Source organism: Thermobia domestica, chromosome 1 (genome assembly GCF_964235325.1).
Source record: "Thermobia domestica chromosome 1, izTheDome1.hap1.1, whole genome shotgun sequence".
Lineage (NCBI taxonomy): Eukaryota > Metazoa > Arthropoda > Insecta > Zygentoma > Lepismatidae > Thermobia > Thermobia domestica.
In genome coordinates, this window is record NC_137454.1 from 153,583,603 (window position 1) to 153,608,753 (window position 25,151).

General features: G+C 38.9%; 1 protein-coding gene across 3 annotated transcripts in view; it reads right to left on the reverse strand.

Moving 5' to 3' along the window:
- Window positions 1-25,151, reverse strand: part of LOC145690090 (uncharacterized) — a 192,132-nt gene that overhangs the window by 16,949 nt on the left and 150,032 nt on the right. For all 3 annotated transcript variants that reach the window (XM_081764644.1, XM_081764654.1, XM_081764663.1), the window contains 4 exons: window positions 18,815-18,920; window positions 6,369-6,543; window positions 3,729-3,864; window positions 814-1,088 (listed from right to left, as the gene is read on the reverse strand). In XM_081764644.1, coding sequence (XP_081620770.1) covers window positions 814-1,088; window positions 3,729-3,864; window positions 6,369-6,543; window positions 18,815-18,920 — 692 coding nt within the window. The remainder of the gene's footprint in view (window positions 1-813; window positions 1,089-3,728; window positions 3,865-6,368; window positions 6,544-18,814; window positions 18,921-25,151) is intronic.

Sequence of the window (25,151 nt, forward strand, 5' to 3'; positions counted from 1 at the left end):
GCACTGTGATGTTAGCTATTACTGCTGACGGAAGTAAATTACCGCCATATGTGATTTTTCGAAGGAAAACTTTACCTAAAGGGTTAAAGTTCCCTGTTGGTATACATGTGTTGGCACAAGAGAAAGGGTGGATGACTTGCGAACTCATGTTGGATTGGGTCGAAAAAGTCTGGAAACGTCGACCAGGTGCACTGCTTCGCCCAAAGTTCCTTCTCTGCTGGATAGTTTCCGGGGCCATCTTATTGGCACATTAAAGTCCCGCCTTGAAGAAGCGAAAACAGACATGGCTGTGATTCCTGGTGGATTGACATCAATATTGCAGCCCCTTGATGTTTCAGTCAACAAACCTTTCAAGGGTCAAGTACGCCAGCTGTATTCGAGATGGATGGCCGAAAACACACGAGTACACACCAGGTGGGACGATTAAACGGCCAGCATTGATTGTGATGTGTGAGTGGATCCTGAGTGCTTGGAGATCAATTGCACCCGAAATTATTGAGAAAAGTTTCAAAAAGACAGGGATTTTCGTGTCATTTTGACCGGGGAAAAAAATTAGATGATGTTCACTTATGTGGCTAATTTTTTCCCCGCATAATTTACGCACCCTTGTTTCAAAACAACTTTTTTCTTCTAAAAAAGTGCGAAAATTATGCGAGTAAATACGGTACGCTGTATGTTCCAAGGATTTTTTTTTTTTTTGCTTACCTCAGCATCAGGAACCTCCTTCCGATGTTTGTTACATTAATTGTGTGTGTGTGAATATAAAACTGCTTGTACGTGGTATTATTATTACATAGATACAAAATATCATACCTCATTTGTTGCGCTCCTTGTGTCTTTTCTGTAACTTGCTTCTTTAATAGTTCTCGCTCTTCCGCCAATTCTTTCAGTTCCTTTTGGTACTGTTCGATAATTTTATCTTTATATTCCAGCCTCTCCATAAATGCGTCTTCTTGTCTTTTCAGCAATTCTCGAGCAAAAGTAACATCTTCTATCTTCGGTTCGTTCCCTTCTTGTTGCACCTGCTTCACTGATTCAGTTTTCGTGGTTACCTCCGCAGATGGTGCTTTGACTTCTTTTTCTCTCGGCTACAGAAATAATAATAAAAACTAAGTATCAGGTTCCTAGAGCAATCAGATATAATTCAACTGTCCTGCTAACTAAACAATATGCTCGCAGTGATTTATGCCGAAAATAAAAACTCACTAAGGTATATGAGACTGATAATGAAATGGATAATGGAATTAAGAAGTGAAAAAAAATATTACGCATATAGTGCTTTGTCCACCACAAAACCAACTTCCCGGAAGCTTGGATCGAACTAGGAACCCCAGCGCCAGAAGTGAGCACTCTACCAGTAAGCCATAGTGACTTCAACAATTTTCCTGTTCAATGAGTCTTAAACAATGTTATTTATCCTGCACTAAGTGGAAACCTGTGACTTCTATTTTTATTCAAGTGTTTTAAGTGTGGTCTAACACAATGGTACTTTAGGGCGAGTTTCCATTCATTTATATATATTTTTACGCCTACATAGTTAATTATTAACATATTTCTTACAATCAAACTACTACTGATCCTTATTTTGTAATGATATACAAAGTGGCCAGAAAGTCCCTTCACACCCAAACTAAATGAGTATAACAATGTACCATGTCCGAATATTTAAGATTTGAACCTTCCATTTTGATTATTGATACGACAACAATCTCCTAACGTGAATTACCATGTGATTGCCGTGTAACTGCCGCGTTATAGCCCACGGAGAAAGGAGAATAAGGTAAGTGCGTTAACCAGTTTACTATCTCGCCTTTCCGTGTCTGGTAATAATGGCAGGTCCATAAAGGGAGGCAACAACGAAAATACGCAACAGATGATGAGACAGGTTTCGTGAACGGTTCGGTAAGGAACCATCAAGGCGTCAGACTTCGATCCCATGAGAGAAGAAATCTTTTCGCCCGGAAAGAGTTTTGGATGCTCTTTGTTCTGGTCGTTCATCAACCCGAAAGGAAATATGTGAAGAAGTTAATCCCGTCAGTGATACGTTCACCCTGCAAGTTGATCAGAAAGCACACTGCAGAGCTTAGAATTGTAAGCACGATGTAACTCCACATGAAAATGGACTTAAGACCTGCACGCATTCCGGCCAATAGGCATCAATGAACTAAAACAGATGATGACTTAAAACACCAGCAGGAAGCAAGCACGATCTTGTTGGAGGACTTCCCCATCATCCCTGCTCAGAATTGTGTTCTTTCTGATTAATGTGCTATTTATTGGAATTCGCGGAATAGGAACGTCTTCTTATGGGCAAAGGAAACCCATATTCTAATCAAGAAATTGAGAACAACTCTCCGCACGTCACGCTTTGGATGAGAATGACTGACTGACCAACACATATTTGGCCCGTACTTCTTTGAGGGTTCTGTGACCCAATTTACCTAGATGTTGAATGATTGGATTCTTCCACAGCTGCAGAATCTGGGCAAGAACAACACGGTTGTTTACTAAGACGATGGAGCTCCTGCCAATTTCGCACTTGCTGTTCGTGAACGCTTGAACGCACTGTTCCCTGGCCGGTGGATACGACCTGGGTTTCCAAATTCACCTGCCTCTTATCCCTGGCCGCTTTGAAGTTCGGACTTTACGACACTAGACAATTCGCTGTGGGGGTATCATCAAATCACACGTCAGGAAGAAGTGGTATATGGACAATGATGCTCCTCGGGCAAGTGTATTTGAAGCCTGTAACGCAGCAGCTGCAAAAGCGGATGAGTAGGAGGCATGGAGGTGTATCAAGCTATGCAAGTATAATGGAGGTGCACATACGAACTTTATGGACACACAACTATAATTAATGTAAGTGTTGTGTAAAGGGACTTTCTGGCTACCCTGCACAAATCAGGTACCTGAAGTTGGGAAACACCAAAAAATAAAGGCTTCTGTCAAGTCCTTAATTATTCCTTGCACAAAATATTCCATTTGTATTATTAGGTCTTGATGTATCCTTAGGTGGTTTACATTCTAACTATACATAGGGCTGCAGAGGGCTCTATCTTTGAGCACAAGACCAATTGAGCTTATAGTCAAACTGGTACTGGCGAATTTAACTTTTTGAAAGAGAATGAACAAAGGAAGGAAAAAAGACAAGAAGTTGAACTCTGAATTCCATTTGTTAGAAATGCTTCTTTATAGTCTCTCTGAATAAATTGATTGAACTACTGTTATTTTGATTGTTTCACATTTACTTTAACATTCTGAAATTAATTGTTTTACTTTAAAATAAATACCTTCAACAGTGATCCGTACATCGGAAACTGAGAAAAAAAAAATACCAAATTCACGAAGTTTATTTTTATCTTTGAACATGTGAGATTGTGTTCTTTCTCATAGTAAGGATACTAGAGTAAAGAAAGAAGAAATAAACGAAAAGTGGTTAAGGTGATTGGTTTTTAAGCAACTCTCGACTTGATGTGTATCAAATCTCAAGCTGCAACGAAATATAGTACATGGTATGATAATTTTTGACTTGCTTTGGCGTGAAGATTTTGTTATGGAAGAAGTCATTTAAATCAAGGTTTAATGTGCCAACGTACCTTTCTCATTCTCCTTATTAACTGTTCTTTTGCTCCTTACTAAGTGGATATGTTAATGTTGATGTACAAAAGTAATCTATCTACTTCACACAATGAATACAATGAATCAGTTTTTTACTCCAGAATACCTACCTGTACTTTTTCGATATTCACTTTCGCAGTCTGTTTCTGAGGGGTTGGAGTGAAAGAAATTAAAGTTTCAGTGTCTTCAGGATGTGCCTTCTTAAGAGGTGTTCCAGGAGCTTCGTCTCTGCCAGCGTCTCCAGCACTTCGAAGAAAGAATGTAGTCACATCAGCAAAACTGCACGCATTAACAAACTTTCCTATAATCTAAGTATCATTACAATGCAGTTCAATTAGGATAGTTAACTGTATTGAGAATATTAACATAACTCAATCAATAACTTTTGACTAATATACTGAGTTGTCATGGAAGTTCTCTTTTGATATGGTATGGGTAAGAAAATTAGTTCAGAAGAAAGTACGGGATATTTATATCTTTTGCGCAATGAGTATATTATAGTTAAAACTAATATATTATCACAGTTATCCTTTTCACCAAATTTTTGACCACCAATTAAATAAAAAACCTCTTAGAATTACTTTTCACGTATAAATATATCACATATATATTCACACTAGAATCCCGCTAACCGAATTTAATAGGACGTGGTGCTTCGATTAAACGAAAATTCGGTTAAATAGGAATAAGTTTTATGACATACAGTACTATACGAGTATATTTGTATACACATCTCAACTCGCAGGTCTCTTGACCATTACTGTACAATACAGTCCATACGCTAAAAACAGACGTGGATGGATGAGCAGATGAGTACAGCCAACGTGCCGTAACAATGAACTTACTCTTTGATAAAGGACAAAAACAAATACTGTACTCATTGTTAGTCTTTTTAAATACATGTTACATACGTGTATTTTTTAAGCGATTCGGTTATCGGGATAGTAATGTATATATAAGCAGTGTGCACGAAAAGTGGATATTTAAAATTACTAACTCCATTTCCTTTCATTATGAAAGCTAGAAATGGTACAGTCGTAGTCAAGGTAACCAACGGAGTTCCGTCGCTTTTTGTGGAGGTCTGTGTTCAATTGGCCCTCACACCGTGAGTTTAATGCAAATGGAGATAACGCGAAGGTCAGTTGTTGGTGTAAGTATATCCAACACACTACCTGATTGTGGCAGTTCAGTTACATCGTGAACTTCCGTAAGGACAGAGTGAACATGGAACCTCCACTGCGCGTCGTAAGAGCGTGTATGCTGTACGAGTTCAGACTGGGGTCAAACGCCGCTGCAGCGGTGGTTTAAGGAGTTTAAGGATGGTGAAGAAACACATGAAGACGCGTCACTTGCTGGAAGACAAACACATGTACAAAATGAAGATCTTCAGGCAGCAATTGAAGCGAACAGTGGCCAGACACGTGAGGAACTAGGACTACAATTCAGTGTGAGTGGAGAAACCATTCGGCAGCACCTCCATCAACTTGGGAAGCACTACAAGTTGAGTCAATGAGTCCCACATGATTTGACTCCGGGCCAAAAGGCAAAGGAACAGACAGCTGTGTTTCTTTGCTGTCTCGTCTGAGGAAGAAGCCATTTCTGGACAGGGTGGTGTTGACATGTGGGTCCTGTACGAAGCCCCTGGGCGCCATCATCATTGGTTAGCACCCCATGAACCGGTTCCAAAAGATCCGAAACCAGCACTGCACCAAAAGAAGGCCCTCGTGTGTGTTTGGTGCACTGCTCGCGTCATTGTGCATTGGGAACTGCTACCAGCTGGTCAGAGCATCAATGCAACTGTGTACTGTCAGCAGCTGAGCCGTGTACAAGGAAAACTCAAAATTCTGGAGCCAGCACTTCTGAATCGCAAAGGAATCCTCCTGTTATAGGACAACGCTAAGTCTCACGTGGTTAAGATGACCCGGAACACCATTCTACGCCTTGGATGGGAAACATTTGCATCCGCCATACTCCCTGGACATTGCACCGTCAGATATCACCTGTTCCATTTCTTGGATAATCACCTTAGAGAACGGCACTTCAAATCCCTAGTAGAGGTGCAAAGTGCACTTGATACCTTCTTCGCTTTACGGCCCACCAAGTTCTACCGCAATGGCATCCAGAATGTTGGCAGAAGGTCGTCGATGCTGATGGGGACTATTTTTGATCTTCCAGGTACGTCTTAAGTGACCTATCGATGTTCGAAGGTGAGTTGAGTTGATTTTGAGTTTAACGTCCCTTTTCAACTGCGAGGCTATATGAGACGTGGACCTACTGATTAACGTGGAATTCGAACATGAGCTCCCGCCGGGAATCGAACCTGGGCTTCCCACGCCAAAGGCGCGTACGCTAACCGCTTAGCCACGGAGGAGCTCTGATGTTCGAAGGTGGTGGGTGACAAAGTGACAGAACTTTGTTACCTATATACCATTTGCTAAGCAATCCAGAATACATTGTATGAATGCAAATGACACTCCGGATAGTTACTTAAGAATCTAGGAATTCCCCTTGGAAGTACATCAGAACGTAGATTCAAATCTCTATTTATGTAATTTAATAACAGCCCAGTATTCTATCTTATTTATTTGAATATCAATAAATAATGCTTTATAATCACATGGCGTAAAATGTACTTCAACAAATGATACATGCATTTGATTTATATCTTATTACCTATACATATACATCTATTCATATACATATACATCTATTCATCACATCAAATTCATATACATCTATTTGTAGTTTACCTCTTTTCCTCTATACATGGAGCTGGGTGTGGAATATTCTGATCAGTAGTAGCCATTGCTCCTACCAATGGATCAAACTTCACATAAAGTGACTGTTTCCTTAACAAACTTTCTGCATTTGAACATCCCTTCTTCGCCAGGAACTCAAAATCAAATGACGTTGCATCTTGGAACGCTATAATTAAATTAATAATAAAAAATCTACGAATTTTCAGCTGAGAACTACATTTAATACACTAACACCAAGCAATTTTACTGAATGATCTTATTACAGTACTTCTCGAGTTTAATCCATTATACTTGAACATATTACGACTTTAGCAACTATAAACAGAGCTAAAAAAGATATTTAAGTACATCAAAACAGCAACTTTAGATATGTATTTTGACTAGACACCACGTGTTTAGGAATTCAATAGTAGTTGAAGTGTCACACTACCACGACTAAAAGAACTTTTCCACACACAAGTCAATTTCCAATCTATATACTCAAAAAATTGTTTTCTATTCGAGAAAATTCACGCAATCCCATGTATTCAATATACAGTGGCAGGTAATAAAGTTTACACACAATATTGACATTTATTTCTCTCATATTTGAATTTACTTAGAGTTGCGTTTCGAAGTTTGTCTTGTAAGCAAATTGAGACGATAAATGCAATTGAACTGATGTAATATTGTGAGAAAATTAAACATTATTTGTTCGCTCCACAAAACTACAAGCCGCAATCTTAGACTGATCCCGAGAAACCACGTTCTCGAATGAAATCTGGCCATATAGCCTAAATATATAACATTTGTATCATCAGCTAAAGCCAGCTTGTTTTCCTTGTGCAATATTTATTAGCTCATCAATACTGAAAATTATTTGCACACAACATCCACACTATGAATATATTATTTACAGTGTGATTCAAAAGTCGCTGAATTTAAGTTCTAAAACGCAAAAATACAGGTGTATTGTTGCCTACGATACGTAATGGAGCTAGAAAAGTTTTGCCACTACCAGACAACAGTGACGAATAACAAGATTCCTACAAAAAAAGTGAAAATCGATTTTCCTGACACAAATTCTTGTTTTCCCTGACAAATTCTTCAACAGAAATGGAAAGATATGGAGTAAGTTCTATTATACACTTTTTTTTTAACAGCCTCCTTTATCCCTATAGCCATCTAACACACATCTTTAATCACCATTTATATATTTGTTATGTATGCAAGTATATAATAATACATGTACGATACAGTAAGTAACACATACCTTGATATTGCAAATTATACTTTTTTTTGCTTGAAAAAACAATAAAAAGCAGTCAAAAATATATTGCCAACTCTCCCTGAGACCTAATAATATCAGTCCTAAAATGAAATTAAATTAAATATTTAAGTTTTACCTTCCACGGTTATGTCGGCTAGGCAAAAGGAGACGATAACAACACGAAATGAATAGAATGGTGGAATGAAGAAAGTGGGAGGAAACAGGAGAACCCCGAGAAAACCTAAGCACACAGTGTTTGTCCACCACAAAGTTCACCTGGCGCGATCTGGGAACAAACCAAGAACCCCATGCATCAGAGGTGAACGCTCTACCACTAAGCCACCACCGTGGCCCATTATCAGTCCTAATAGTGCCAACTCTGAGATGTTAATCCTCACATTTACATTTTTAAACAGAATTTTGTTTTTGCCTTCAGTTCTTGAATTTGTTTTACGAGAGCGTCTGGTTCTTGTTTGTAACGTTATTCCATTTGTTTCTTCCTTCTTCCAATTTCTTAACTTCAGCACTTAGTTTTCATTTTTCACCTTTGATTTTACTTTCCTTTGCACTTAAGATTTGTTTCTGTTCAGGGTATTCATCATAGCGCCTCCGGGCTGAGAGAAGCGTTCTTCGATCAACAGGAACAGATTCTACACATTCATAGTACGTAACTGCATTATGCACCCGCCTATGTGCTACCAAAGAATCTTCGATTTTGTTTTCTACAGTAAGTGTCTTACTGACTGAGAATCCGCCCTTATTGCCACGGGATAATATTAAACATATTTTCACAACATGCCACAAATCGGAATATTCTTGTTTCTTGGGCATTACCTTTGCAAAAAAGTCATCTAACTTGATGCTGCCCATCTTTTTGTATTCATGGATTTCAGTATATATATAAAAGCTTTCTCAGGTACAGAATCAGATATGCTCATGCAGCGTTTGTACGATGCGTTTCATCCTAGTCTGAGCAAATTCTGGATTGTACTTTTGTAGCCTGGGATCTAAATCTGAAAGAGCACGCACTAGTTTGTACTTCAGAGGGATCCTTTGCACAATCTTCTTGATTGTGCCCAGCAAAAAGTCAAGCCTGAAAGCTAGTTTATCTTTATCTGATGCTTTCAGCTCTTTCAGTAGTTTTATCTGTCTTAAATTCAATGTCCACCTTTCTTACTTCTAGTAAATTTTCATTTGCAGTCAAATCCAAAGCAAGAAGCTTCACTGCACTGTCAGCAAGTTTCATAATGTTTTGTTGGACACAATAACTCATTAGATTTCTTAGAGACAGAAATTCTGAGTACAGGAAATAAAATGGCTCAAGACTCTGGAATTTCCCTTAAAATGATTCACATTCTGCTGTGACAGTTTTGAAGAAACATAATTTACACTTCATGAATTGTCTTGCACATTTACGTTCAATGACTTTCCATGATTTTCCAGAATGTGGAAACACTGGACAAGGGTACACTAGAGTTTGCAATACATAACAGAAAAGAGAGCCAGTACGCCACGAATTTAATAATAATAATAATAATAATAATAATAATAATAATAATAAAAGAGCTGCCTCTATAAAACCGCATTTTGCACTGCACGGCATAACGTAACGCATTACCGAAACAGGTACTGTTGTACATAGGCCTAGAAGGGGTAGACCAACTGTAATGCCTAGAGACAAATTGTGGCCAATTTTTCTCGACAACTATAAATTCAGATATTGTACATTTGCTGATTTTTTTTATTCAGATCGCGGTTAGGTATGAAAAAGTTGGATGCTTTATTCGAACACCGAGGCGAAGACTTATACTTCAAACACGAGCATGGAGATGTTTAACGACTTCTTTCAAGTTCGACTATCATCATAAGCTTTTTCTATCCTCGCTCACATGACATGGGTCCTCATATTTTTGGTTGGTTGATTTGAAATTTAGCGTCCTCTTCAGCACCGAGGCTGAGTGACGCGAACCTACAGCCAAACGTGAGATCTGAATTTTATGAGCTCCCACTGGGAACACATTTTGGGTCTCCCGCGCCAAAGACGCGTACGCTAACCATTCATCTGATTTTTACTTATGGGGTTATCTGAAGAATACGATATACCACAGTAAACCCATGATTCTTCTAAGATCTGCAGTAGATGATGATCAGAGTCTTATACACTAAAAAAAACATTTGTCGTCGTGTCAGTTCGTATATTGAGGTTAATGAAGAACATTTAAACATGTTTTGCAACGGTAATGCAAGGCTGTATAAGGCTTTTGTAGTTAAAATGTATTTTATGAAAAAAGTAGTAAAAATATTTGTGAATCACTACTTTCTTGAACTGAATTATATTGAATACCGAATAATTTCAGTTGAGAGTTTGGGACTTTTAAATCGCATTTCACTTTTTATTGGTTTAGTTATCTTTCAAGTTATTTTCAAATTCTTGAACATCAACTATAGTTGAAGCATCGGCTGTACTCATGTGCAACATGTGGGCTTGGACGAGGCGAAAAACTCAGGAATGTAATGACGCGAAAAATCGGTATATGTAGCGTATACATACCGTAAATTTACGAAAGAACGAGCGCATATGGAGGTGAGTATACGGTATATTTTTGAAAAATATCTACTGGAAAAACTGACATACAGTATATAAAAACTATTTTTGAAGTATTTATAACTCAAACTTAATTCTTAACAATCAACTGACACTTTATACGTTCTCACCGATGCTACAACTATACTTTATGAACTAAAATTATGGTGGGATAACGTGCTTAATAGTGGGTTTTAAAATATATTCTTTGTAGGGAACGAGGGTGGGGGACAAATGATATTGCACGGAGCGGCAAATTGCCCAGGACCGGCCTAATAGTTAGAATGGTACAGTACGAGCAAGGTAAATGACTACTTCAAATAATCTTTGTTTAAGGATGTATCCTGATAATAAAATACCTTAATTAGTTCATCTTAATTATTTTATCTCTAATTACGTGCAAATTACACTCACAATTTTCCTGTGACTGTAAACGATTGTACCAGGGCCCAAATCTTCCCAGGTTAGACTAGAAATCTGGATTAATCCTTTATTTTGACCCTTTCCTTTTTACTGATACTGAATAAGTTAAATAATTACTATGTTCTTAATGATATACTAAAGCATGAGCTTGTGTGTGTGGTCACTCTCTAATACTTTGATTTAAAGTTTACAGTATCGGTGTGTATTAAACCCTAATATTTCTAAGACAATTAAGAGTTTCTTTAGGTTAATGTGTTTTTATTAACTTTCTTCTTAGTCGACTTATGTGCTCGGTCTGTTTATTTGTAGTATAACTTTATTGTATTCTCAGAAGTCAATTTTAACTTGATTGTGCTCTCCGAAGTCATTTTTTCTTATAACTTGATCGAATCCTCCGAAGTCAATTTTAAGTCTACTTACTCATTTGCACAAAATGACGGAAATAAAAGAATTGCCAATCTTGCTGTGAGTACGATATAAGCCTGATGGTATGGTAACTAAGTTATACCACTACTCTGAACTAAAATTATGGCGGGGTGCGGTAACGCCAAAATTTTTGGTGCTCTATCCAAGTAAACACATTAAACTTGGAATACTCATCTGGAGAAACTTTACGATTCTCAGCTAGTGGGGACACTTATTTTCATACAATTATCATCAAATTACGGAGGAAAAAAAAAAAAAAAAAAAAAAAAAAAAAAAAAAAAAAAAAAAAAAAAAAAAAAACCGAAGTAAGGGGTTAGGAATTATTTAGTCGAAATTAGTGCTGGTGAGATTATACAAAAATAATGGAAACTCCGTAACAAAATGCAATTACCTGATTAACGTTAACCTCGCTACATCGATATTCATTGCGGAATCGAGACATGACTCGTGGATCACATTTAGAAGAATGGTAAACTTTCTTTATTCAGTGCAGTATTCAGTCACTTCAATGAGGAAACCTACGCTGGACTTACTGCTCTAAAGTTGATCATAAACATTCTAGTCGGGGAGATTAACTGGCTCAGGATAGGCGCTGAAGTTCATTTTGGTGTTCCTCAACAACACCTGAGCACGTCTGGCTGGAAGTATTGGGAATTATCTTGGAACACTGTAGTCAGGAGCACTTAATTCACTTCGTCGCATAAAATGTCCATAAGTATAATCCGTCTTTTGACGGTGATAACTGGACCAACGGAACAGCATATAACTGCGAACCCAACCAATGGAGATTGGCTGCTATGTTTAACAACAGAAGTCAGGTCGTCCGGACCACACAAGTCGTTGGACGTCCCTCAAATATGAAACCTTATTGTTAAAAATAAAATTTAAAAAAAAAATCAATCTGAGAATATCGAACTATATTACTATTTTCCAATCATGGAGGCGAGATGGTGTGGTGGAGAAACGGCCCATACAATAAGGACTCACGGTGTTAAGACCCGTCAAAAGCACCGGGCTCAAGCATCGGTAGTATCGCGGAGCCTATGTTGGTTCTATCTTTCAATACCTTGGTGTTAAACAAGAACGTAAAACACAAAAATTTACGAAGTCAATTCGGCAATCCAAGTCTTATGTTCTAAGTACAATATTTCTAGCGCATTTCTCGTCGGACCGTGATCGCAGAAAAAGATCATTCCAGATGGTCATTACGCTCTGCAGTGAGTTGTGCCACATTAACTCAACCTTCCTATTCTACTTTTCTGATTATGTTTTGTCAACTCCTCTAAGCACCAAACAAAGAAAGAACCTTGCTCCAATCACCCGCGCACCCATAATTTGCCCTGAAAGTCAGAAAGGTCTCCTATTTTGCATCACCAACGTCTGACTGTTGTAGATCGAGTTGGTGGCTCAGTTGAACCAAGTTGAGCCAGTGACATTTGTTACCAATCAGTTCTTTTTGATTTCCCATCAGTATTAACGTTTCATTGCTTCCTTATATTATCTACAACAATGTAAATACTTTTATTTACCAGATGTCCCTACAGAGAAATGATATTGAGACGGATATATCAGGAACAGATGAGGTATAGAAATGAAAATGTTACCCTCGATCTTAGATGGCAGAGAATGTAAATAGTAACGTGTCAATACAAAAACTTACTGAAACTACTTGTTACTCCGAGTAAAGCTAAAACTACAAATTGTATTTGGTAAAATAAAAGAGCTTGGGTCAATGTTAATATTATATAAGGCCAGTGAGGGTAATTATGAGACAGATTTCACAACTTTCCCACATTACTCAGCTTACATTAGTTTTGAAAGCTGTTAACCTACGCAGCAGTTTATGGTGCCAATAGAGTAACAATTTTTACTGGCAAGAAATTTCCTATTATCTCTTAAGTTAGTGAGTAAATGTCAAATTTGTACTGTCTCACAATTTTCCTCCAAAAGCAGGATTTACCCAAGTGGGCCCAGCCCGAAAAAAACCCGGGTTGGACCATCTAAAAAAAAAACTATAACCCACCTAGGTTTTTGGTTTATTTGTTAGTATATTATTGATACAACTCAGGTGATCACACTGTAAGTGATTTTTATCAGATTTTGGACTTTCCTTGGGCGAATTAGAGGCTTTCACGTTAAGGTATACAACAACATTCAACATAAGACCTTTATAATGTTCTGAATGCACTAAATGAATTAAAAAACTTAGCTTGAGATAGTTATAGAACAAATTAATGTATGGGTTATGCTTATAGCCTATTTGAAGTAAAATAAGCAATTTTGTACTTTAGAAAATATTTTCCGTGAATAGTATGCTCGTCGACGTGGAGACACCGAGGGACATTATCACTCATAAGTTTGACGGGTTTAAGGTCATAGGTACCGGTACTAATAGTACATATGTAAATACATTAGTAAAACTATTAGTATTATTTCTTACCTTTGATGTAAAACACAAGGTTCTTCAACTAAAATTTGGTTTTCCAACAATAACAGTTCAATTCAGTCATTTGTTGCTACTCTTCTAATAAGCATTCTGTAGAATCAACATCAGCAGTAGCGTAAAAATTCTTGTCAAATTTAAGAAGCTTAATGCTCGGGGTTCCGAAGACTATGTAACGCTTACTATTTCAAGTGTTGAGTTCAAATTTCCGTACTAGTGGAAGTTTTAATGTACAAGCCGTGAAAGAAGTGCTCGGGAATGAATACTTCAACATTAAAACTATCTATTTTACGCTTAAGCTTGCCATACGTCCCGTAAAAAACGGGACAGCCCCGTTTTTGGTCCCGAGTGTTCCGCGTCCCCGTAAATTTAGTCGGGACAGGGAAATGTCCCGTATTTTAGCTCAGTTCCATTTATGATGTCAATATCAGCTCATTCGAAAAACAAAAAATTCTGACATTGGCTGGGAATCCTGTAATTAGTGAATGAACAGTACGCTCTTCCATGTAAGAGTTTCGAGGAAGTACGACTTGATAGCGAGCGAAATTTGCAATGCTACTTTTTCCATTGCAATTGATGGAAACTCAGATACTCTCCGGAACATACATACATATATTATATAATGCCTTTGAGTGTTTCTACATTTACAAACACAGGGAAGATGACTAACCTTTTCTTCAGCAACACATTAGATAAGTTAACAAGAATTATAATCTTTTTCAGAGGCTAGGGGCACAGAATTCTGCTTTGGTCCAGGTCTTAGAAAAATGTAAATCTGGCCCTGAGAATTACACACGACACAAGGAGAAAAATCAGCTTTTCATCAGATTAAACTGACGAACGTAAATATGGCAGATACAGCCATGCAAATAAATATTGCTAAACGCGCGAAAAATATTGAAAGTAGATTGTATCACTGATTTAAATAATTTGCATATTGTTTTCCTGTAAAGCATTTTTATAGCATATCTTAAGTTTTTAGGCATCTTCAGTCCATACCAGTGTTTCCCAACCGGTGTGCCGCGGCACACTGGGCCGCTAGTGTGCCGCGAAGAAATTGAAAGAAAATTATTAATAGCAATCAAATTGCAAGTCATAACGAAAAAATGTATATTCGTATTTCACATTACTATGAATCTACAATTTTAAGTTTCATACCCTGTTACTTTTCTGTACATTTTTAATGTTGAAAAAAATATCTGTGATCATTGTTATGGCCAAATATTAAAAGCCAATTAAGAAAGTGATAAAACGCATTGAGTTATTTAGAAGATTAACCTAAAATACGAACCAGGCCCTTATAAGGCCTGGAATTAAGTTATTAACATCTTCTAACGACGAACTGCTAGGAGCGGCTCTTACATCCGTCACAAGGAGCAAGATATTACTGGAAAAGATTTCATCTTTACATCATATACTTTAGCGCCTTTCCAAACTTTCTGCACATTCAGCATTTTATCTCCTTAGAGCATCTTTGTCGATCCCAAGATTGTTGTATTTTCTACGGTGTTCCCCATCCTGGAGAGACGATAATCTACTGAAGAAATTCGACAACGTTCTTAAAACTGGATTGAAGAATGTTCTAAATTGTACTCTCAGTGACGAAGCATTTCTACATGCATCACTACCAGTCAAAAACGGAGGTCTAGGAATCCGTCGCGCCACAGACTTGGCTATCCCGTCTTTTATAGCCTCTTTCTATAGTTCAAGAAGATGATCGGAACCCTCCTTCATAGAGAAGATGAAGAAGTCACCAACCCCGATGTACTGGACTGTATAGTTGGTCAAATTTAGTTGGGTCAGACCCCCCGCTCCTGAAAGTCGAAATAAACAGTCGGTCTGGGACGAGCCCATCGTGAATTACCATTTAGCTTCATTATTGCAGACTTCTAATAACATCGAAAATAAGGCCAGGCTTCTTGCTGCCATGTCCCCTGAAAACGGCGCGCAGCTTCAAGCTCTACCATCACCTTCTCTCGGACTACACCTAGACAACGAAAGCTTCCGAGTATTCGTCGCTCTTCGTCTAGGAGCAAATATATGCGAGCCACACCATTGTCAAAGTTACAGCGCTCTCGTGGATAAAAGAGGTTTACACGGTCTTCCATGCAAAAGTAGTGCCAGCAGACATTCACGCCACTGGAATGCGAATGACATAATTTTGAGGGCCTTAACATGCGCAGGGGTGCCAGCTGTGAGAGAACCAATTGGCTGCAACTGTTCAGACGGAAAAAGGCCGGATGGTATCACATTACTGCCATGGAAACGAGGAAAGGCGTTGATTTGGGATTTCACTTGCTCAGACACTTATGCCCCTTCGAATCTTCAATTTTCATCAACAAAAGCAGGACTTGTCGCTTCACGAAGAGCAAAAGAAAAGAGAAATATATATATTTATCTCCTAGACAAGTATTGGTTTGTTTCAATAGCAATTGAGTCTAGTGGTTCCTGGGATCAAGAGGGCGCTAAATTTATTAACAAAATCGGCAAACGTATATCCATTAAATCAGGAGACACTCGAGCCAAATCTTTTCTAATTCAGAGCCCCAAATCCCCTGGGGGTCAAGGCGTTAAACAATTCAATTGAACTTGAAGAAAACCAATTCTGTTTTTAAATTCTCAGCAGAGAGCACAGCAGGTCAAATGCAATGTCCTAGAGGAAAGTGGAGTTGCTATCAACAATTTAACTGATTTTGAAAGTAGTTTAATAGTGTTATTGTGGGTACAAAATATGACAATTGTGTTTTTGTGATGTAGTATAATTACACTGTTCTACAAAAAATAGAAAAGTTATATTTCTGGGGTAAAAGTCTGTAGTTCTGTAGTAATTCACCATGCTGAATTCCAATCAAGATCTGAATTTACGCAGATTCACTTCGAGCGTGCCTCTAACGACCTCCTGACTGAAATTTATGCCGGGTTTCCATTACCAGACTTTTCTATAGGTAAATTATTTATACACATTACTTATTTTGCAATTGTAGTGTAAATACACTGACGGAATTGGAAATCCCAACACCAATAAGAAGTTATGCAAGGCGAATGAAACTTACATAGAATAGTCACCAAATGTTTTATTCCAATGATACCAGTTACAAGGTCACAACTCCAAGGATGCGCTTGCACTGCTATATAAATGCGAAATGGGTGGAGCCATTAGACACGTGCCACGTGTACAGAATGCCTCAAAGACGACAACGAACTGTTTATAGGCAGTTAACGCAGTTTGAACAACGCCGCGTGGTAGGGCTGTCAGAGGATGGATATTCACTTTGTGATATCGGTCGAGACGTCTCCATAGTATATAACTGTTGGCAGCAATGGTCCCAGGAAGGTACTACTACCAGAAGACCGGGTTGCGGCCCGTTCCGGCCCACCGGAGAAATAGGATCGGCGTAGTCGCAGAATGGCCTGGCAAATAGGAGGGTATCTGCAGCCGAAATTCGAGCTGCAGTGACACCTGGCGTCAGTACAAGAACTGTTCTGAATTATCTACTGGAGTGTGGGCTCCGCTCTAGACGTCTCGTAAAGTGTTTGCCGCTTTCTCCTACCCACCGTCAAAATTATGTACATTGGTGTCGCGAGAGAGCCCACTGGAGGGCAGAATGGAACTCTTTGGTATTCACGGATGAGAGTAGTTTCTGCCTCGGTATTAGTGATGGCAGTGATGGACGTGGCCTGATGAACGTTTGTTGTCAAGCTGCATTAGCCGTCATCATACCGGTCCAACACCGGGCATTATGGTATGGTTAGGGATTTCGTATGACCACAGGATCCCACTAGTGATTATTCCTAACACCATGACAGCGCACTTCTACATTACAATGGTGATCGAACCCGTTGTTCTCCCGTTTATGAAGATATGGAAGTTGTGGCCTGTTCCAACAAGATAATGCTCGTCTCCATACCACAGCTGCAACTCTGACCTTACACGTGCAGCAGGCATGGAACACAATCTCACAAAATGACATCCTACACCTCTACGATCGAATGCCTGCTCATGCTGACGCTTGCATTCAACGAGGCGGTGACTACACTGGATACTAAAGACTAATATCGTTCACTTTCGTCTGGCGGTGCACCTGCATTCTCTAAGTTCTGTACTTCAAACTTGAATCAATATGATAACACATGTACCTGATAGTTCTGTGTAAATTTTATTCACTTAACATAACTCCTCCTTGGTGTTGAGATTTCCATTTCCGTCAGTGTACTTGTTTTGTTACGTAATATTTAAGAGGACCACCTCCTGCTGAAGTGATCGGCTCGGCAACGGGTCAGTCACCACCTAGCCGAACCGAGAAGTGAGCTGAGCCAACAGCTCACCCAACCGAGCTGAACTGAACTGGTGGCTCATCTGAGTCGAGCCTAACAGCCACTGGCTCATCGCAACCGAGCCAGTTGACATCACTAGTTCACTGTTATTATCCACTAATATGACATTGCAGTACACGGGTGTTTCCATTATAAACGCTACTGATTATGTAATATTGAAAGTTTTCAGTTTGGGGAAAGGTCCAAGAATTAAGAGAGTCAACATTCACTTTACTATATGAGACTCAGTGTGTGGTAATTTATTTTTATTTGTACATATTTCTGGGCATTACCGGCATCTATGGACTTAAGCCTGTCACGTATGAGGAATGACGTTCTTAGGCCAGCATCTTATGCGGAAAAGAAGGGAAGGAAGAACGCGCATTAAGGAAACAAATCACAGCACGTATTTCATGTATTTTACAGTTGGCAGGAGTCTCAATCGGCAGAGGCATTTTAAATACTCACAAACAAACGTAAACAAGAACGAATGTTTCCGCAATAGCGTCTGTGGACTGCCAACAGATGTAGGTATGCCGACCGCAGCGCTGCAGCGGCCGAATTTCAAATTGGTACTTACTTACTTAAAAAAAAAAACGAAAAAAAAACCTCGTGATAACTGATTCCTACAAGCTCGGTATGCATATGACATGCTGATTTAAATTAAACAAATTCTAAGTAAATAAATTTTATTAGGGAATATTTCATTCTATCTTCCTGATCAGTAAGAGACTTAAATCCATCAAGCACATCGATTCGGTATTTTCCATTGCTTTGAAAATACAAATTGTGTAACAAATCATTTATTCAAAACTGATAATCCCTAATTTAGAACTGCCTGCCTACCATTTTAACATAGCCCAATCAGATTACAATATCAGCATCTCTCATCCATTCATGACCAACAGGAGTCGAAGTTACAATTTGTATTATTTTTAAACCAAAAACCACTCTTTGTCCTAACATGAATATTAAAAATCGAGAATCACAATACTTACACTCATTTTTATCCTCCTCAGCTATATCTGGACCTGCTTCGCTATGGTTTACCTCTGAGTTAATCGATAGATCTTTGGGAGACGAAGCACTATCCGTGCTACCATCCTGAAAAGTACAGTAAAAATTAAATTGATGTTAAGGTGCCAGAAGTAGTATCTTAGAATTTATTTTAAATTGTATCAACTATGTATTATTTATGGTAGTAATAGAGCTCTATATTAAAACTGAATGTTAATCATTATATATGTAGACCGATGATGGAAAGTGACCATTTAGACTTTATCCCAAAACCTATGTAGCATTTTACTGCGCGAAATTTCGCATTCTTTACCTTTGTTGCATATTACATTTTGGCATACAGATACTTACCAATTTTATGGAATCTGGAAAAAAATGAAACAGATTAAAATGGCGTTGGACCATCTTTCGTCTTCAGAATAACTGATGCGACGTGTAATGTACTCATAGAAGTCGTGAATATTATCAAGTAGAATATTACACCATTCCGCGTGTATGAACCACTCAGTGCCGTGAGACAGGATGGAGGCGGAAATCTGCACCGAGTTTGTGTCTCCAACAGGGGCGGCTTTAGGATTTTACTTTCGGTACGCTCGCTCCCTCGCTTATGGCTATATTTGATTGATTAATGACAGTAGGAAATTACTTCTACAATAGTAGTTGATGCTATTTGTTAAATGATTATCTACCAATAATATAAATAGTGGAAAACATATTTACTCTTTATTGTATCTTTTAGCGTTTGTATATTTTTCAAAATTTTTGGGTTGGCCTCTGCCTACCCGCTAAAGCCGCCACTGGTCTCCAAAACGAACAGATCAGGTCTGGGGATTGGGATTGGGCGAACGAGAGGTAGTATTTAAATAAATCTCGATGTTTCTCAAAGCACGTTACAACAGCTTCAGCTGTTCGAATGGGCACACTATCATCCTGGAATAACATCCCATTGCCCGGAATCACCTGAATTATAGGGTGAACGTGCTCCATAAAATTGCGATACAATTACAAGCAGTGACGTGAACGGTAAGTGGCACCGCAGGACCCCCAGAAAATTAGGATATTGTGCCCCACTGCATCACAGAGTAACCCGCTGTATTTCACAGTTGGGCGGAGAGACTGTGGATCATATACACTTCTTTGGGCACCGGCCACACACAAATCAGATCTGTGGTTTAAAGTAGGGTGAACGATAACTCATCCGATCATATCACAACTTTCCCATCATCAGTGGCTTATGTTGCATGTCTTTGATACCACTGGCACCATGGTGTAATGGTCACTTATCACCAGTTTCGCCGTGCACCCGACACCATACGTCTATCTCATTTCATTTGCGGGGGACTCATTGACGACACAGGCTGTGGTAATTGCTGCTTGAGCTCCTCCGTCACTTGCACCACAGTCTTAGAAGCTCTGAATGACAGTCCCCCTTACTGCTTGGGGGACCTGTCACTGAGGATTTTTTCTAACCACTGTTTTTCTTCGTCCATCTACTTTTGTCTTAGTTTTATAGACTCATCACCTTGGATATTGTCTTTCACGACACGCGCAAAACACTAGCCAATTTCGTCACGTCTGCACCGGATAACCGAGCGCCAAAAATTTGCCCTCTGAAAATCAGAGATTGCCCATTTTACACTATCACTGCCTGCTCAGCTCACTTCACACTGCTGTTCTACTGCTCCTTACGTAGTACGGAGGTTTGCTCTAACCACCAATCAAAAGCACAGTACTGCAGTCGCCTTCTGACCGCTGCCAACACAAACACCCGACGTGTTTCCAATTCTAAGTGTCCATTAAATTGATAAGGATCTTTGCTCTATGTATGAATCTGAGTGGTGAAAATGTTTTAGATTTATGTGGGTAATAATTGCGTAAAACAAGAGCTACTTTTTATTGCTTATTTATTCATTCATTGGTACGTTCAGTCATTAAAAAACGCATAAATATACGACAAAATCAAACCAAACATAAATCCACAAACAGTTCACTTTAATGCACCTTATCTTTTCATGTTTCCAAAGAAGCAAAGAAAATAAGCAGCTACATATTTATTTAGTCTAGTGAATAGAATTTATAGTTCAGGTGTGTGAAATGGAGTTAAAAAATATACTGAACTACAATGTATCCGCTTTGCAAGTAGGCTATATTATATTTTGGTACCATTCGGGGGGGGGGGGGAATCCCCCAATATTTTTTGAACAGATACGTGGTCCAGTATGTCAAAACCGCTTGGTGGACTTTCATCCGGCACACCTTTATGCCAAATATAATGGATCCTGGACTACTTTTTTATAAACAAGATTGCACATAAGGGTATCACTAGGGGCGCGAATTTTTCGCACTAAGAATTTGAAAATTTCGCGAATCGTTTATCATATTTCGCATTTTCCAAATAAAGTTTCACATTTTGTGGAAAAGATATTCCCTGACATTTTAAAAATTGTTCCTTTTATTGAGAGATCACTACAGAAATAAACCATTAATTACCTAAAAACAAAATACAATGAATATTTCACTTGACATAGTAAGTTTCACTTATAGAAAATTAAGCATTAAACATAACCATCTTACATGTTTCAACATTTTCCTCCTTCATTGTTCTACGTTTGTTTACCAGTCCATGCCACTGGCTAATTAATTAAAATAACTCCTCCACATCCAGCTGCGATGGTGATAGCTAACGCGCAACATGTTCGCTATAGTCGTGTCCGAATCACCCAAAATGCACCATTCATGCCACGTTCTACCGCTGTCAGAGGAAAACTGGAGTTTTTAAATTGATGAAAACTTATTTTTAAAATTTCGCGTTATACAGCGTATTGTTAGAAATTTCGCGCAAAACTGCCAATTTCACGTTTTATCGCGCAACGGAAATCAATGGAAATACACACAAAATATCATAAAATGTCAAGAAACTGGAAATTACTTAATTCTGACGCATTTCGTTTTATCGCGCATTGTTAAAAACTCGTGCCCCTAGTTATCACTAATCTTAACTCTGCCTAGTATCAATCTCATATTCTAAAACTAAATACTGAATTTGCATTAAATCCGAATTCTACAATAGTATGTGATTCGTTCAGTAAATTATTCTAGAATAGCATAAATGGATGTAAACTCATGTGCTTACGGCGTATTTGTTAGTAATAAACGCTCAGGATGTGAGTGGAAGGTCTAAAACCTTTCTTAAGGCTGAATTTGACAACGAAATGAGACGAAGATTCCTACAGATAGCTTCAGCTCTAGATACTATCAATACTTGTACCTACTAGGATCAACTCATGTGATCTAATGAACACATTCCAATTACTCTCGTAAGGATAACATAAATTTGCATTCGACAATCGCAGGTATCTTCTTAGCTTAAAAAATAAAATAAAATAAATAAATAAACAGAAGAAAATGACATTTAAAGTAGTTGGACTGCTGTTGATTTTACTAATCTAAACGAAGAAAATAAAGATTTGAAATTGAAGGTAAAAATAACGTGTTCATCTAACAGACTTGGGAAGAACGAAAAAAGTAAGGAAAAATGTCAAGCAATTCTACGTTAATTGCTCGCATTAAAGGCATCAATATTTAAAACAAACAAAACCAGCGAAAAGCGGAGGAGTAACACATTACCTATTCACGATTTTCAAAGCACATTACCAGCAACTGAATTTCTATTCAAGAATTTTCCAATAGCAGTATTTATCATAAGAATACTCATCCGTAGAATTTTTCGGAGTTCTCCCGTTTCTCTCAAATTCTCATTTCATCAATTCTTTCGTTATCATTGATTTATTAACAATCGTAATCATTGATTATTAGGACAAAGAGCTGGAAGATTTAATTTCATTTTGAACAGTCACAAGAAATATTTTACACTGTACTTTTACTATATATAAACTCACTAAGTCTTAAAAGCCTCACTCACCACAAGCCCTGAGCTGGAACTTAAAATATTTGAAAGAAAGTTTAATTATGGACTGACTTAAATTTGTTTCTGATGTTTCAGTCGAAAGCAACTGTTGAAAAACTGCGATGTCGATAGTATCAAACCATTTACCTACGGCGGGCATTGCTAATGTATTTTTATTATTACCATTTTAAAGTTAGATCTCGCTTGGATTTTGGGTTGGGCGAAACTAAGAAATTTAAACATTCGCACGCAAATATGTTCACTGCTATAAAACATTATCAGCAAGACGCATCATGCATAACTGAGATTTGAGATCTTGTAATACTGCTTATAAACAACAATTTGCGCGAAAACAATTTTATTTGAAAATCAAAACTTTAGTTGAGATGGAAGTGTCAGTTTCAACAAATAAAAGATACCTCCTCCTCCTACCTCCCTTGCTCACTAAGGACAGGGCAAAGTGACCACAGGCGATGTGAAGATAAGATTTCCCTCTAAATTTTCTTGACTTCGACACATACTGGACGTGATCAAGTTACCATCATTCCTAAAGTACCTAGAAACATATCACTGACTAATGCAACCACGGCTGTTTCAACAAGCACGGGAGGTATTAGAATAAATTCAGTAAACTTCAAATAAATAAATAAATAAATAAATATACATACACAATGTAAAAGTGTACTTATACCTTGACTTAAATTGCCACGCAGTGAGTATTCCGCCGAGACAATCGTTGTGCTTTGGTTGGCAAATACTTCTCAATGTGTTACATGGCGGCAACATTGTAATCCGTTTGATCCTTCCTACAGAAGCCCTCCATTTATAACTATCACCACGACGATTGGGATTGATCCCTATCTCGGTGACCTTAACATACTCCTGTGACATAGCTTCCCTTCAACACAAATTTCCACGTAGTTTACGGGTGAACTGTCAATTAGTTTCTAATTTTGATCAAAGTTAACTTAATATTGTGGAACATTAAGTTATTTAAATCATATATGTGATCAGAAAAATGGAAACACCTGTAGTTGGCAACGCGTCAGATGTATGGGTTGGCAGTGGTGTCGTGGCGCCCGCAGCGCCGGACCGGTGGTGGTGGTGGTGTGTTAGGTCGGTTTCCATACTACGTCAGGCGCAGTGTCCAGTGGCTGCAGCAGACGGAGGTAGTGTAAAATGGGAGACCTCTCAGATTTTCAAAGAGGGCAAATTATTGGTGCGCGGTTATGTGGAGTAAGTGTGACGGCAGTGGCTACTGTGTTAGGTGTGTCGCGTGGGACAGTGTCGAAGGTGATGATGGCCTACACAACACACGGGAAAACCACATCGGGGAAACGGAACAGTGGGCGGAAGAAAATCATGAGTGACAGGTCACGCCAGGTATTAAAGCGCATTGTCACGCAGAACCGTCGTGCCACTGAGGAACAAGTGACGGAGGAACTCAATCAGCACCTCCCCCACCCTGTTTCGACAATCACAGTCCGCCGCGAATTACATGACATGAACTTACGGGGTCGTGTTGCACGGACCAAACCGCTCATCAGGGACCATAACGCTTTCGCACGCCGCAAATGGTACCGCGACCATGCAACTTGGACCATTGAGGACTGGAAATGTGTGATATGGTCGGATGAGTCATCCTTCACCCTATTCCCAACCACGGGCCGTGTTTATGTGTGGAGAACGCCCAAAGAAGCTTATGATCTGCAGTGTCTCCGTCCAACTGTGAAACATGGCGGCGGCTCGGTGATGCTGTGGGCCGCCATATCATGGTTTTCATTGGGTCCTGTGGTCACACTTAGCAGACGAATCACTGCCAACGATAATGTCGCAAATTTAGGAGACTACTTGCATCCTATGGTCCGGATGTTGTTCCCGGACAATGACGCCATCTTCCAGGATGATAATGCACCTATTCACACAGCTGGCGTTGTTGCAGCGTGGTTTGCGGAACATCGGGATGAAGTTCAACAACTCCTCTGGCCCGCCCAATCCCCAGATCTCAACATAATTGAACATCTGTGGTCCGTCTTGGAAAAACTACTCCGGCGACGATTTCCACCTCCATCCTCTCTCACAGAACTGGCCGATGACCTGCACGAAGAATGGTGTAAAATTCCACTTGCTACCATTCACGACCTCTATGCTTCCATCCCATGTCGCATCTTGGCTGTTCTGAAGGCGAAAGGTGGTCCGACACCATATTAATCTGGTAAGTTGCAATTTTGCTCAGGTGTTTCCATTTTTCTGATCATCATCTGTATATACACCTCTATAAAGCGGACACCTCCCTTAACGGACATATTTTGTAATCCCCAAACACTGTAATAGGAAAAAACATATTGGCAAACCTCTCTAAAGCGGACACTCTAGTACGGACACGGACAGTCTTTTCTGTATTTTATAGG